This window comes from Aulonocara stuartgranti (genome assembly GCF_965226115.1).
Source record: "Aulonocara stuartgranti genome assembly, chromosome: 12".
Taxonomy (NCBI): Eukaryota; Metazoa; Chordata; class Actinopteri; order Cichliformes; family Cichlidae; genus Aulonocara; species Aulonocara stuartgranti.
The window spans coordinates 14705594-14719056 of record NC_138948.1 but is presented as its reverse complement, the minus strand read 5'-3'; the positions used below and the strand labels follow the sequence as shown (position 1 = coordinate 14719056).

At 37.6% G+C, this 13463-nt stretch overlaps 1 protein-coding gene across 1 annotated transcript in view; it reads left to right on the top strand.

The window, feature by feature from the left end:
* Positions 1-13463, top strand: part of ipo11 (importin 11) — a 128974-nt gene that overhangs the window by 57048 nt on the left and 58463 nt on the right. The window contains exons 16-20 of the mRNA XM_082553246.1: positions 2188-2314; positions 8600-8633; positions 8830-8870; positions 8974-9090; positions 11089-11202. Coding sequence (XP_082409372.1) covers positions 2188-2314; positions 8600-8633; positions 8830-8870; positions 8974-9090; positions 11089-11202 — 433 coding nt within the window. The remainder of the gene's footprint in view (positions 1-2187; positions 2315-8599; positions 8634-8829; positions 8871-8973; positions 9091-11088; positions 11203-13463) is intronic.

Sequence of the window (13463 nt, the reverse complement as noted above, 5' to 3'; positions counted from 1 at the left end):
GGACTTTCCTTCTTTGTCTGTTAATCATAACTCTTCAAATTCAGCCCTGAACTCTGCTGAAATTCCTGTGCCACAGAATTAAAGATTAAAAAATGCATACATATTAGCATTTGCAGATTTTAAAAAATTGTCTTTACCAATCTTGGCTCACGATGCCGTCTCATTTTTGTGTGGCAATGCTGCTGTGGTCGCAGTTTTTGTCTCTAAACTTTCCTGACATCTGTGGTCTGAGTATCATGCATCTCCTTTCACATTGCCAATTTTTCTGGCTGGTTCCTCGTTTTGGATGCAGACAGACTCTTTAATTAAAGCCAATGTCATTGCCTGTTGATTCTTGGATGTGCCTGTTGATGCCTCATATGTGTGCTTATTCATTAATTAAATGCTTGCCCTTAGACTTATTCCAGAGTTGAAAGCAATATGGAAATTTTATTGGGGCCAAGATTTGAAGGGACCGTTATTAAGGTTTTGGTGGAAAGTAAGTAGGGTTCAAACATGAAAAGGAAAAGCGATGCAAGTCTAAAGGATAAAGGTACTATATTCTCAGAGTTTTAAGAACATCAAACATTAGCAATAGCCACAGATTTTAACTTGTGTGAGTGATAGTAACAGATGATCTTGGGATAATTTACATGCAGTGTCACTCTCTCTTTGGATCAGAGATGCTAGCATTTTGATTTATTGAGAGCTGGTTGAATGTTCCCAGTTGCCTGTTTACTGCCAGTGGCATTGGCATACCTGCTTTCTCATTTTGGAACCATCACGTGTTATTGCCTCAAAAAAACCTGTGGAAATCCAGTTTGTCTGGTTAACTCTATTTTACTTTAAAGGTCATTGATGGATTGTTCATTCTTCTTTGATGCTCCAGTTCTTTGTGATCCTGTGCAGCAGGCCTTTAATTTAATGTTATTTGCTATACATTTATTTATTTATTTTTAAGATCAAGACTTGTAGCTTGTTTTGTGCATACACACTAGAGCTGACGATTTGCTTCATAGTCCAGTCGTCCTGTTGCCCCTCATGGTATCTCCAGTGAGTGATGGCATCGCTGCTGGGTGCCAGAGCATCATACCACTGTGGTATCCATGTGTATCCACTCGATATAATATGTACCCTGTTGTGGTTTTACTATATCGTCCCCCTCTGTGTTGCAGGTATTGGTTATATGTGGAAGTGGGACACTGTAGCTTGGCTTTTTTAAAAATTATTATGAATCTCAGAACAATGATAATATTATCGATTTATTGCATCAGTGGGTAAACTGGAAAAAAATAGCCTTGACTGGTGAGCTATCACTATTAACCTTTTGACCGCCATCGATCCCTGACATCATCCTCCATCAGCACGACTGTAATGCACACATGCAAGGTTGTTTTTCCATCTCCACCTCCTGAGTCATACTGTTGTTTAGCATCTTCTGGCTGGTGGCCCAGGCTATGATCTCTGCCTCCCTGTGGATGTTTGACAGGAAGCCAACAAGAGTGTCACTCCCTATCCTCATCTGTCTCTTCCCTTGTCCTTCAGTCCCTATCATTACTGTCAAGGTGGTCCTTAGACATACAAAAGGAGCTTGCCAAATATAATTGTCTGAAAAATAACTTCCAAACGTATAGCGTCTTGCAATTTAGACATGCAGCTTGCTTTTGTCACATAACTACTCCACACAAGTATTTTTTTTAAATTAAGTATTCTAGTTTTCTAACTAGGCCAATTCTCTTACTTGGTCATTAGTCACAAGATTCATTGTCCCTCAGGCTTTCAGTCTCTTGCTCATATGAATTCAGCTAAACAAATGCACATACAGTAGAATGTGTCTGAACAAATACATTCTTTACACTCCAAGTTCAGACTTATCTGTAGGGTGTAATAAAGTGACAGTGATATTTACCTGAGAGCACAAATTGTGCCATAGCCTCCAGCATACAGGAGGCAACAATAAAAAAAAAAACACAACACAAGAAACAATTCTGAATAAGCTTTAAACAATGACAGTGCAGATTTCATTATTTGAATAGGCCCAGCAGTTTTTAATGGTCTGCTAACTACTGCTGTGTATTCACATTATGGTTCTAAGATTATAGCGCCAGCTGGTTAATTTCTCCATATTACGATATAATTGAAGAGCACAGAGTAGTCATCTGTTCAGGTTTTCAGCTAAAAGTTACTTTGTCTTCTTCTGTCCTGCAGGTACAAGTTGATTCGTCGACGAGTCATCTGGCTAATAGGGCAGTGGATTTCTGTCAAGTTCAAATCTGACCTTCGACCTTTACTCTATGAGGTCATCTTAAGTCTCATGCAAGATCCCGACTTGGTGGTAAGGCAGCTACATACAGTTTTTTTTCCCCCACTCAAAAGTGCTTGGTGATTAAAGTGCCAGGTTCTCTTACAAAAAACCCTCCTGTTCAGTTCATAATGACTGAAATGGGCTGTTAGTGAAAGTGCACAGCTGGCTACACAAACACAGTTTTCTGCTTAATAGCGTGAAACCACAGCCACTGTGCTGCCATCTTTCTACATAAAAAAGCCAAATGTAATCAGAGTTTGTGACAAGCTTTTTCCATCTTTTTTTCTCAACTTACTGTTTACTGTAGATTTTATATTTTGAATTTTTCCTTTACTATCCACTAACATTTTTATTTAGCTGTGGCCTTGACAAAACCATAACCCCAATTTGGACTGAGTTTCACCGTAAGGTAAAATTAGATTAATCATCTGATATGCTTTCTGTCTCATGCACTTGATTGTTTTCTTTTAACATAATTTATATCTAGTAATATGATAACATTTTAATTAAAGTTAAGATTTTAATACTTAATCTCCAAACAGCCAGAAATGTGATCAGGGATTGGTTCACTCAAGAGGTAGCAGTTAAATATCATTTTCTGTGTCCATTAACTGACACTCAATTATCATCTGTCATGTTGTGGGGGTATGATGTTGAATACAAAATACATTTCATGTATATTGAGTAAAATTCATTGCAGGTTGCTGACTTTTCTTTGCCAGTAGGTGGCTAAATAGGATAGTTACTCACTATTAACAGAGATAGATTTGTGTCTGTATGTAGACTGGAAAATGTACTGCGCATTTGAATTTCAACAACCTTCTGTTAAGTTGTGAAACACTACTTAATGCTCTTAGAGAAGTTTGTTCAGGGTTCAAATACAATTCAAATAGCAGACACTGAACAAATCTAGAACATGTCATTCAAACGGGCTCACTTTTTGTGGAACTGAGTGTTTCTATCCGTTCCTGTACATGCAACAGGAGTTGTCAGTCATTTTTATAGGTTAGAATTTAGAATAAAAACGTGTGTACTTTAGGGCTGCCACGATTAGTCGATTAGTCACGATTACGTCGACTATCAAAATCATCGACGACTAATTTAATAGTCGACGCGTCGTTTGAAGCTTTGTAAGACGTAGGAATAAGTAGTAGGATTTAAGAGTGTAATAACGGACTGAAACAGAGAAGAAGAAGAAGCAGTGTCCGGTATCGTAGCTGTGTCCAAATTCAGGAACCGCATCCTCCTGTGCAATTGTAGGCCGATTACGTTACAGCGACATGACAAAGACTGTCCAAATTTGAAGACTCCGACAAAATGCGGCCTTCGTTTCCCCAGATTTGAAGGATGGGTCGGGTGTATACTTTGTGGCCCAACCTATCCCAGAATTCATAGCGCTGCCCTGCTCAGTTTCCAATGGCGGCAGCTAGTTAGTTTTAATATTACTCTTATTATTCTTTCTGGGTCACAAAATAAACGTTTAACATATTTTCAGGCGAGAATGTAGCTGTGTAAACCTCAAATATCTGCTCAGTTTATCAAGACACCACATATTTTCCAAAGCGTCCCGACGAGCTCGATAGCTAGCCGGGGGCAAAGCTCACTAGAGCTGGTGAGAACACCGGACTCCCGGCAAATCGTTTTCAAACCCACCACCGTCTTTCGCTACTCAGGTTAAACATGATATATAAGTCACTTAGATAACCTAAAAATCTATGCCGTGCAAAAGCCTGCAGTCTTCTTGACTAATAAAGGCACATCTCATATGCCAATTGATGAGCACTGCTGTAATCCCTCAGATGTCTTGGGGAGTACAAATATCAAAACAGTTGTAACAGTTTCAACTCCCCACCACTCACACTCGCACAATCTGCTGGCCTCAGATTTGTCTTTGTTCTACCGAAACAAAATTTAAGTTGTAGTGAAGTGAGCCTCAAAATGATGTCATGATAGATCAAGGAAATTTGCTATAGTGATATTCTTGGCAAAACAGGAGGGGGAAAAAAATAGCTTGATAATGTTTTCAGTGATTGTAGCTTGAAGGCAGCATGTCATAGTTCAAACAGACATGTCTTGTTCTGCCTCTTAGGTAGTCTAAATGTGTAGCGCCACTATATCAAATTTAGCCTAATTGAAATCACTAATGATTTTTGCTTTTTAAAGGTCCAGCCTGAACTTTGATCATAATTTGTGTGGTGTTACCTTATATACGTTTGGCTGCTTTGATCCAGATGTTGTGCACAGATGGTTTTTATTGCACTTAAAAGAATGCGCACTTAATGTGATAATTTAGTTACATGCCAGTATTATCTATTTTACTCTTATTTACACCCTGTGTAGGTAAATGGGTTTTGTAAATCGTTTGTGATATAAAGTAGAGATTAATTTCAGTGCTGTTACCATTTCAGCGGCATTTCCTCGTACAAACTTGCATTTACATAACTGACCAGCTCATTAATCATGTTGTAGTTCCTGATCAGTATCTTTCGGGGCCAATTAGAAAGTCTTTACCTGAATGAATTGTTAATCAAACCTCGAGACTTATAAACAATCTAAGTTGTTAATATCCTTGTTGCTGCTCTGTTTTCCTTATTAACCTGGAAAGTTATTCACTTATTTAATTATGACATCTTGTGTCCAAAAATTAGACTGAAGCGCCTTGTCATAGTCGCATTGTATTTAAAAGATAGATGTAGGAGCTCATGCTGCAGTGCAGCAAACTCTTCATTGTTATGGAAAAAGGAAGCCCATTTGGTTGCATAAAGAAGTCTAATTGTGCAGAAGTCTATGGGAAAAACAACATGATCTGTGACCTGTAATACTTTCCCGATGAGTTAATGGCCTCAGTCATTGTACTGAATGCAATATGATGAGCTTTTTTGTAATTTATGGTGCCATTTACTGTTAGAAAGGGTGATAAGGCAGTGGCCCTCGGTGTCTTGATCAGATTAACATTTTGATTATCACAAGCATGCTCTCTTAAATAGTTTCCGCAGACTTCTGTGGTAGTGTTGCGCACTCCGGGAGCTTTATATGTGAGACAGCCATCCATGCACACGCTTTATTAGCATCCATCAGTGGCATTCATGAGCTAAATCACAGATGCATATTACTTGGATTGTGACAGTTTTGTTTTTTTGTTTTTTTATCTCCTCATTTTCTTCAAGGTGTTCTAGTTTTTGCAGCATTCTTGTTTGTTTACTCACAGAGTCTTAGTAAAGGTTAAAAATAGTCTTGTGGTGAGTTTAAGCTTTTAACTCCTTAAGCTTTTACACATACATACACATTGTAACAGTTGCTATTGTAATGCAGTGTATCACCACATGGCGGCGCCTCCTGTCTCACGACTGGTGTCACCCCCTTTTTTTGTTCTTCTTCGCACTCCTCCTGTAATGGATGCTCCCGTGTGTACGCGGACTAGTGTGCTCTTTAGTAATGTGTGGTAGAGGTAGCACTTTTATTTTTGATATTGTAAATAAATGAGTACTTTTTGGAAAGTCAGAAGCTGTTGCTCATTCGCTATCCACCTGCACATCTCCGCGGCTGGCTTCATCTCCACCGCACGTTACAACATACATGTATTTATGTGAACACTAATCATTAATTTGTATTATAATGATGTATTATAAAGCAACTTAACTCATCGGTAACTACAAATTGTGGAAATGGCTGTTGCTTATCTGCCAGCATTTTTTTTTTAATTAACACTTAGAATTTTTCAGTGAGCACTGGCTGAAATATTTTCCAGAAGAGGATATGCATTTGTGTTACTTAATATGCATGTAGGTTTTTTAGATGATGCTCATTATCATTTTACTCCAGATGATTGTTTTGGATTTGGTGTTGCTTTTTCACGTTACTTTTATCTTAGTCAGATTCACTGAGTTGGTTAAATGTAAGTTTTCCCTGGTTAGACCTTCAGTTACTTTTATAGTTGGCATAAATCTGATGAATTTTATTTTTATTTTTTTATTTTTGGCTTCTTAACCCCTCAGATATTTTGAACATCAGTAACATTTTAAAGTGAATGTTTCATGTAACAGTGTCGGACAATACGTATGTTTTTGTATAAGACCCATCTGAGTATTTTATCTCCATCTTTTAACCCATGGTTTTCTCTATGCTTTGTTGAATTAGAATGTAGTTTCACTCATAAGTATTCCAATTGCCAACAAGGCCAGTGCTGATGGCACTTGCAGAGCCCACTTCATCAACATACTCCTTTTGTTGCTGGTTAATGTATGCGGAATTATTAAAACCATATTCAGTATTTTATGAACATGCAGACAGAAGGGCTGTGTTTTTTCTTCGTGTCTAAACCAGACTGTCTGAATTTCAGATTTATCTTTCATTAATGTACTTTTTCCATTTGTTTTGTTCGTCACCTGTATTTTCAGTATAGAACAGATGCTTCAAATTTTTGTCTATGGATTTATAATATTGTTAGCCCATATTATTATTGTTATACAAATGATTGTATTCATTTAAAATGGCCAAATGTATCAGATCTGTTTAGTGGACAAATATCATACAGCTTATATTTTGACTAAGCTGCTGCCTAGTGTCAAGTGTGTGTGTTGTAAGTTAATTACCAAAGAGATGCAGACCTTAGATTATGCTTACTTACAGTTATTGCTGTCATGTCATTTTTTAAAAATAAAACATAATATGAGAATCAGTTTATTTTCTGTGCTTCAGAAATATGAGCTGTTCATAGTGTTAGAAAAGTATAAACACCACAAGCTGGAGAAGTTGTTATGCTGCTTATTTGAGTAAGTCAATTAATAATTGAGGAAAATGTGCCAGTGTGAGTGTGATCATACCACTGGTTTGGTGCCAGTAATTCCAAAACCTTGACTTGGCATGATGTGATGAGGCAGAATAAATGGAGACCAAAATCTTCAGTAAAAATGGCTCAGGATTTTATAGATATTTGTGATTTCTGAATTAAAAATTAAATGCAAACGCCTTTTCTTTTTACTATTGTCCTTTAAAAAAAACAGAACAATTTTACATTTTATTTGGATTTGGCAGTATTTTATACATGTAGAAATATGCATGAAAATAAGGAGGATAAATTATGATATGACTGACGTGGTGGAAGCAGTGTGTGTGTGTGTGTGTGTGTGTGTGTGTGTGTGTGTGTGTGTGTGTGTGTGTGTGTGTGTGTGTGTCATAAGAATGGAGAACACAAATCTTGTTCATTAAAATTTTGATTTCTGCAGTTTTCTGGCTTTACCCTAACAGAGTAACTCTAAAAATCAAAGAAGATTATTTAACTCTGCACTCGTGTTGTTTGAAAATGATTGTGTTATGTGCATAAATGATGATGGTAATGCTTGTGAAACTGTCAATATTTTTTAGTCAAGATAAGAAGTATTGAGAGAAAATCTGAGGGTCAAGATCAGATCAATGGGGTGCTCCATATTCATAAAGAACTTTTTTTTGTGTGTGTGTGTGTGTGTGTGTGTGTGTGTTGTACAACACAAACAGAAAGACAGAGGCCAATTGAGTTTTCCAGTCAGTGTATGAATATGAAATGATCTGTGATCCAGATTTGAAACCCCATTTGTATTATCGTGGAAGGGAAAATGCAATTTAAGCACCTTTTTGGGGAAATTTGCTATGCAGACCTTGCAAAAATGTTTGCAGGCTAAAAACGATAACATTCCAACCGTAACAAAATAGTCAAAATCACACATATTGATTTGTTGTATTAAAAGAATTTCTCAGATCTGGGTTAGCAAATCTGGCCAAAGGACCAATAAGTTCATGCCATGCTGATGTGTCCACAGTCCATCTGTCCATAATTCACAAGATTTTCTTTTCCTCCTACAGTAACAGATTTAAGCAAATTCTCACTGATCACCTAAGGGTTCTTCACCCAAATTGTGCTCATTTGTTAGTTTACAGGCAATAACCTGAGAGTTGTAACTGATCATTAGACGTATGACCTATGACTGTTCTGGGTTATCTTACCTGAATATACCCAAACAGGCATGTGAATTTAAAGCTTGAGACATGTTAGTAGACTGGCATTTAAGTTTTTTTGCTAACCTTTAACCTTCTGCCATCATACTCATTGCCAGATTATGCTGCTGTGATACAGAAAGCTGAGCAGCCACTTCGATGGCCTTTATTAGGCTAACATGGTACCTTGCAAACTAGCTTTGTTTATTTCTGAAAAGTTGTTTTACTTTAGGTTTATGGTTTCTATTTTTTCTCGCCCGATGTGAGTTTGTTTGTATCGGTTTAGATGGATAATGTGATGCTTAATTTTACCTGCTGAGCCATGTTTTTTCCCCCCTCTTATAGGTGCGGATTGAGACGGCTACAACTCTTAAACTCAATATCCTTTTGATAGGCCTATTTGAAAATAAGGGTAGTTAACTTCAGCAGCACATGAATTTATCATTCTTTTGAGTGTTATTGTAAACTGACTGCGACCTTGCAAAAGCAAATGTACAATGGTTGAGTGTATCTTGGTGAATTGCTTTTACATCTGTCTACCCTAAAGTTTGACTTCTTCTTTAACTCATGATCACCTGTCGATGACTTTGAGTTCCGGACAGAACAATTCCTTCCAGTGAGTACAAGTTTCTGAAATTCAAGTTTTAGAAAACACCAAAAAAGGTTTTTTAGACATCAGTATTTATGTCTGACATTTTAAATTCTGTCTCCCTGTTTAGTATCTTGAGTCCATCTTTGGGCTGCTCTTCCAGTTGTTGCAGCAGGTAACAGAGTGCGACACTAAAATGCAGGTGCTCCATGTCATCTCCTGCGTCATCGAGAGAGTAGGCATCCAGGTAAGATGTTTGATATCAGATAGAAGTTTTCCTTAAGTAATATGCATCTTTATATTACTGCACGATGACATTTACGGTATGAAAAGTTGAGGCAAACTCCAAAGTGTCTTTGAAGGAGCCCTTGTGTTCGACATCTGAAAAGATATATTCTGGCAGTGCTCTTTGAAGTGTAACTCCACAAATTGTACTTATTGACTTGGACTCTGCAGGGGACATGTGAAGCTGTTAAAAAACATCAAATCACAGATACAAATCACCAGTCACCTTGTACTATACCCACACCACCAAGGTAAAACGGCCATCTGTCTTAAAAGATAAAGCCCAAATCTTGATTCTTTGTAAATCACAAAGCCTCAAGCAGCGCTTGTTCTGATGTCTGCTCTCATTTACAATGAAGATACAGTCTCTCCTCTGCCACTGCAATGCTTTTGTAACCATATGGATTAGATTTTTTGAGCATCCATTAAGTTGTTTTAATCCATTTAACTGCCAGCCCTGGAAAAAAATGCCTTTCCTTTTGACCCCCCTACGTTCTATTCAGATCCATTTTAAGTGCCATCCCTTAAATAATTCCTTGACTTAAATCTGTCACAAAAATGGCTTTTATCCTAGCAAACTGTCAATCTGGTTAAGACTTCCCCCAGTCACTGGTCTTGGCTAAACTTCTAATGTCACTGGAAATCCCATTAATATTCTAACCGTTCTCATGAGGGATTTTGAACCCGCAAAGAGTGGCAGCAGTTGAGGAACTAGGCAATGAAACCACGACTATGGGTTGAGTTGAAATGAACATGATAACAGATATGAGATTTAGCTACTTTTTATGCTGTCAGTCTCACAAATGTCATCCTAGGGTGGTTTTGTGGGTCTGTTTTTCTCGCTTTTTATCTTTCTCCTCAAGGCTCCACAGCATTTTCTTTCTTTCTTTTACTGTTCTCTCTGCTCCTAGGTGGCTCCTCATAAAGGTGTAATCGAGCAAAAAATCCCAGTGTGGGGTCTTCAGCTCGGCCACATAGCCACTATAGGGAATAGAAAGGGCTAGCACAAGTCAGTACAAGAAAAGGCAGAATAGTTTCTGTAGTTGTTAATTCAGTGCCATACTCAAATGTCCTGGAGTTGGCTGGCTGCAAAGTAACTGCACCTAAATTGCACAGTGTGCCATCACATTTTGTAATTTCACACAGGAATGACAGTGATGGCATCCAATTAGTCTCTAACTACCCAGATATTTACATGATTTAAACAAAAGATTTGATGTAATCTAAGAACGGAAATGGATATGATACCATTTTGGTATTAGAACAGTGTTTTGTGAAGGATGATTGAAGACAGAAGTTTTTTCATGAACTGTGCATGTGTCATATCCTCTATAGTTTGGTAAAATGTAATGCCTTAGCTGCTGTGGAGCTACAGACACTGACAACATGTGTCAACAAAATTTGCTTCCATAAGAGGTTTTGCAGATTATGAAGTTGGCACATTAAATTTTCGCATTGCTGACAAACAGACTTAAAAGAAAAAAAATATTATGAATTTTCACCTACCTGTCTAGTATTTTATGTACCCAGCTTTTCCTCTGAAATGTGTTTTGAAGTGACTGATTTGGGCTTCTAGGGAGGCCAGGGAGGATAAGAGGAAAGGGATCTCAATTTCTCACTTAAACACCCCCCCCAAAACTTTCTTATTGGATGGCTGTTTGTTTTTCTTATGCCAAGTTTGTATACAATATTAAGAAAATTTTGAGAGAAAATATGCCCGAGTAGTCTCAAAGTTTGTTTGGGCATGCAGTAAATATGCATAACACTTTGCTGAGACAGCAGCGAATCAGAATTCACCATTGTCGCTTTTTCTGCTCCCAAATGAGACTTTTAATTTCTGCAAATCCACGGGAGTCTGATGTGAATTGAACATGAGTTGCAACTGTTGTGAAACCTGCAACTTAAGTTGCAGAGCATTTTCTTTGCTTCTTATTTGCCATCTAATGTGATTCTTTTTCAGATACGGCCCTATGTAGGCTGTCTAGTTCAATACCTGCCTCTGCTCTGGAAGCAATCTGAAGAACACAACATGCTTCGGTGTGCCATACTAACTACACTTATCCAACTGGTACAGGTATGGTGCATCTCAAATTTACAATTTATTATTTTTGCATTAGTCGGTCCAGTTTTTGCAAATCGAGTATTCACACACTTATTCAATTCAAATAAATTGAGTGAATTGACTGATTAGTATGAGGAGTCAAAATGTTAAACAACAAGTTGATCTGTCGTATCAACTTTACAGTGATTAAGTTTATAAGTGTGATTCACAGTTTTCTTAAAAAAACAACAACAGCACACACAAAAATCCAAAACATCAGGATTGACTAAATTTCAGTTTAGTTGTGGATTTCACAATCCCCAGAGCTTTAATCCTTGTTGTAGGTACACATTCTCAAGATCCTTTCAAAACACTCTTGGCAAAAATCTCAATATTAATATTCAGTGGTCTGTTGTTTAATTTCCCAAAGGACCCCAGGGTCACAGCTGGTGCCTCTTTCAAATAATTAATTACATTTCAACTATGAGCAGAGTCAAAGTCAGACGATATCCACCTGATTTTGATTATTATTAGAATTAAAGATATCAGGAGATAATAGGAGTTGTGGGTTGTGAGAATTAAGCTGCAGATTGCAAATATCTGCAACTTAATTTGGAGATATCAGTAATGAGAAACCCCATAAACTTAAATAGTGAGAAGAACATTTGTCCCAAGAAGAATGCTGTTATGGACTGAAGGTGCTTATCTCAGACTTGAATAAGATTTGGACCCCTGTGTGGCTGCATTAGCTCATGGTGGGAAATGAAATGCCTGGTGATACAAACATGTTTCCTCTGGGAGAGTAACAAGAGTACACATCTGGCAAACGAAATGAAAATCTGCAGCTGAAGGGCCTTAGATTATCTAACTGTGTTGCCACATGCTAATTTCTTTTTTTTCATTTAATACATTTAATACAGACTTTTAAGATGTATTCTAACCATAACCAGTACTTGCCTAATCTTAACAGTTACTTTAAGCTTGCGATAATCCTAACTTTACCACAACCTCATGCTAAGTCAGGCTCTTCGTATTTGATCTTTTTTATGGGGAGTTGCTTTTTAACTGCATAAAAGGAGCTGACACCCCCAAAGTGGGACTGTGCCCAAGCACTTAGCATCATCAACAGCATCTTTCCCTTATCCTCTTCCAAATGATCTTGTGTTCTCTATAAATACACAGAGTGGATGTGTAAAGCTTAAAGTGATAGAGTGCTTTAAAAGGCCATGGTGTCAGATAGTGGTTAAGTTTTCATCAAGAGGAGTTTGTGTGTATGTGTGAAGAAAGATGGAAGTGAGGTATCAAGGGTGAGAAATGCTTCAGAGGGCATAATCCATAATTTAGAACAATTGTGTTTGTTGGCACTATAATTGGTAACTTTGAGTGCTTGACTTGTGTGTTTGTGTGTATTCTGATTTATGTAAGTATTTATTTTTTTGCTGTGTGTGCGTGTTTGTGTACTTGTCTAACTCTGCTGACAGTTTTGCTTAAAGGAAGGTTGTCTTTTGCCTTTTATGAAACAAACTTTGAACTGAATTTGGATGACTTTTTTCTTGTCAGTTCAATAACCGTGTTATTGTTTGAAGTCACTCAGACAGTGTATTCACATATATACTTACATATATACACACACGCACACAGAGATAAGGGCTGTTGACGTTAATGTGATAATAACATGTTGATGCAGACAATGCTGGACAGTTTTCAACTGAGGCGCCTGAACAATCTAAAACAAGGGACAAACTTTCAACAGCCATAGCTACATGGGTGGCTATGTCTTGCAGGCAGTTATATTGTGAGGAAGTATATGCTTAAGTCTACTTTTGGCATATTTTTTTGAGCATGCAGTACCCTTGAGATTTTTCTGGAGAATATTCTGAGCAGTATTACATAAATATACATGTGACTAAAGCAGGTCTGTTTGTCCACCTCCGTGCTGATATTGAAACGTGAAAAAAATATTGTTAAGGTGCATTTAGAAAAGATAAAGAAATCTGTGATTAATTTATGATTAGTCTTGAGCTAACTGTAGGGAATCACGCAATTAATTGCGATTAAATATTTAAACTGACAGCAGAGGGAGAAGGCTATAGTGATAGATGTATCACTCCCAAGTGCTAGCCAACATCAGGAAGAAAGAAGATGAGAACCTTGTGATTTACCAAGGGCTGAGAGAGGAGCTAGAGAAGATGTGGAAGGAGAATGTAATAGTGGTCCTGCGATAATCGGAGCACTCAGGGCAGTGATCCCCAAACTGGACAAATGGCTCCAGCAGATCCCAAGAGCCACATCTG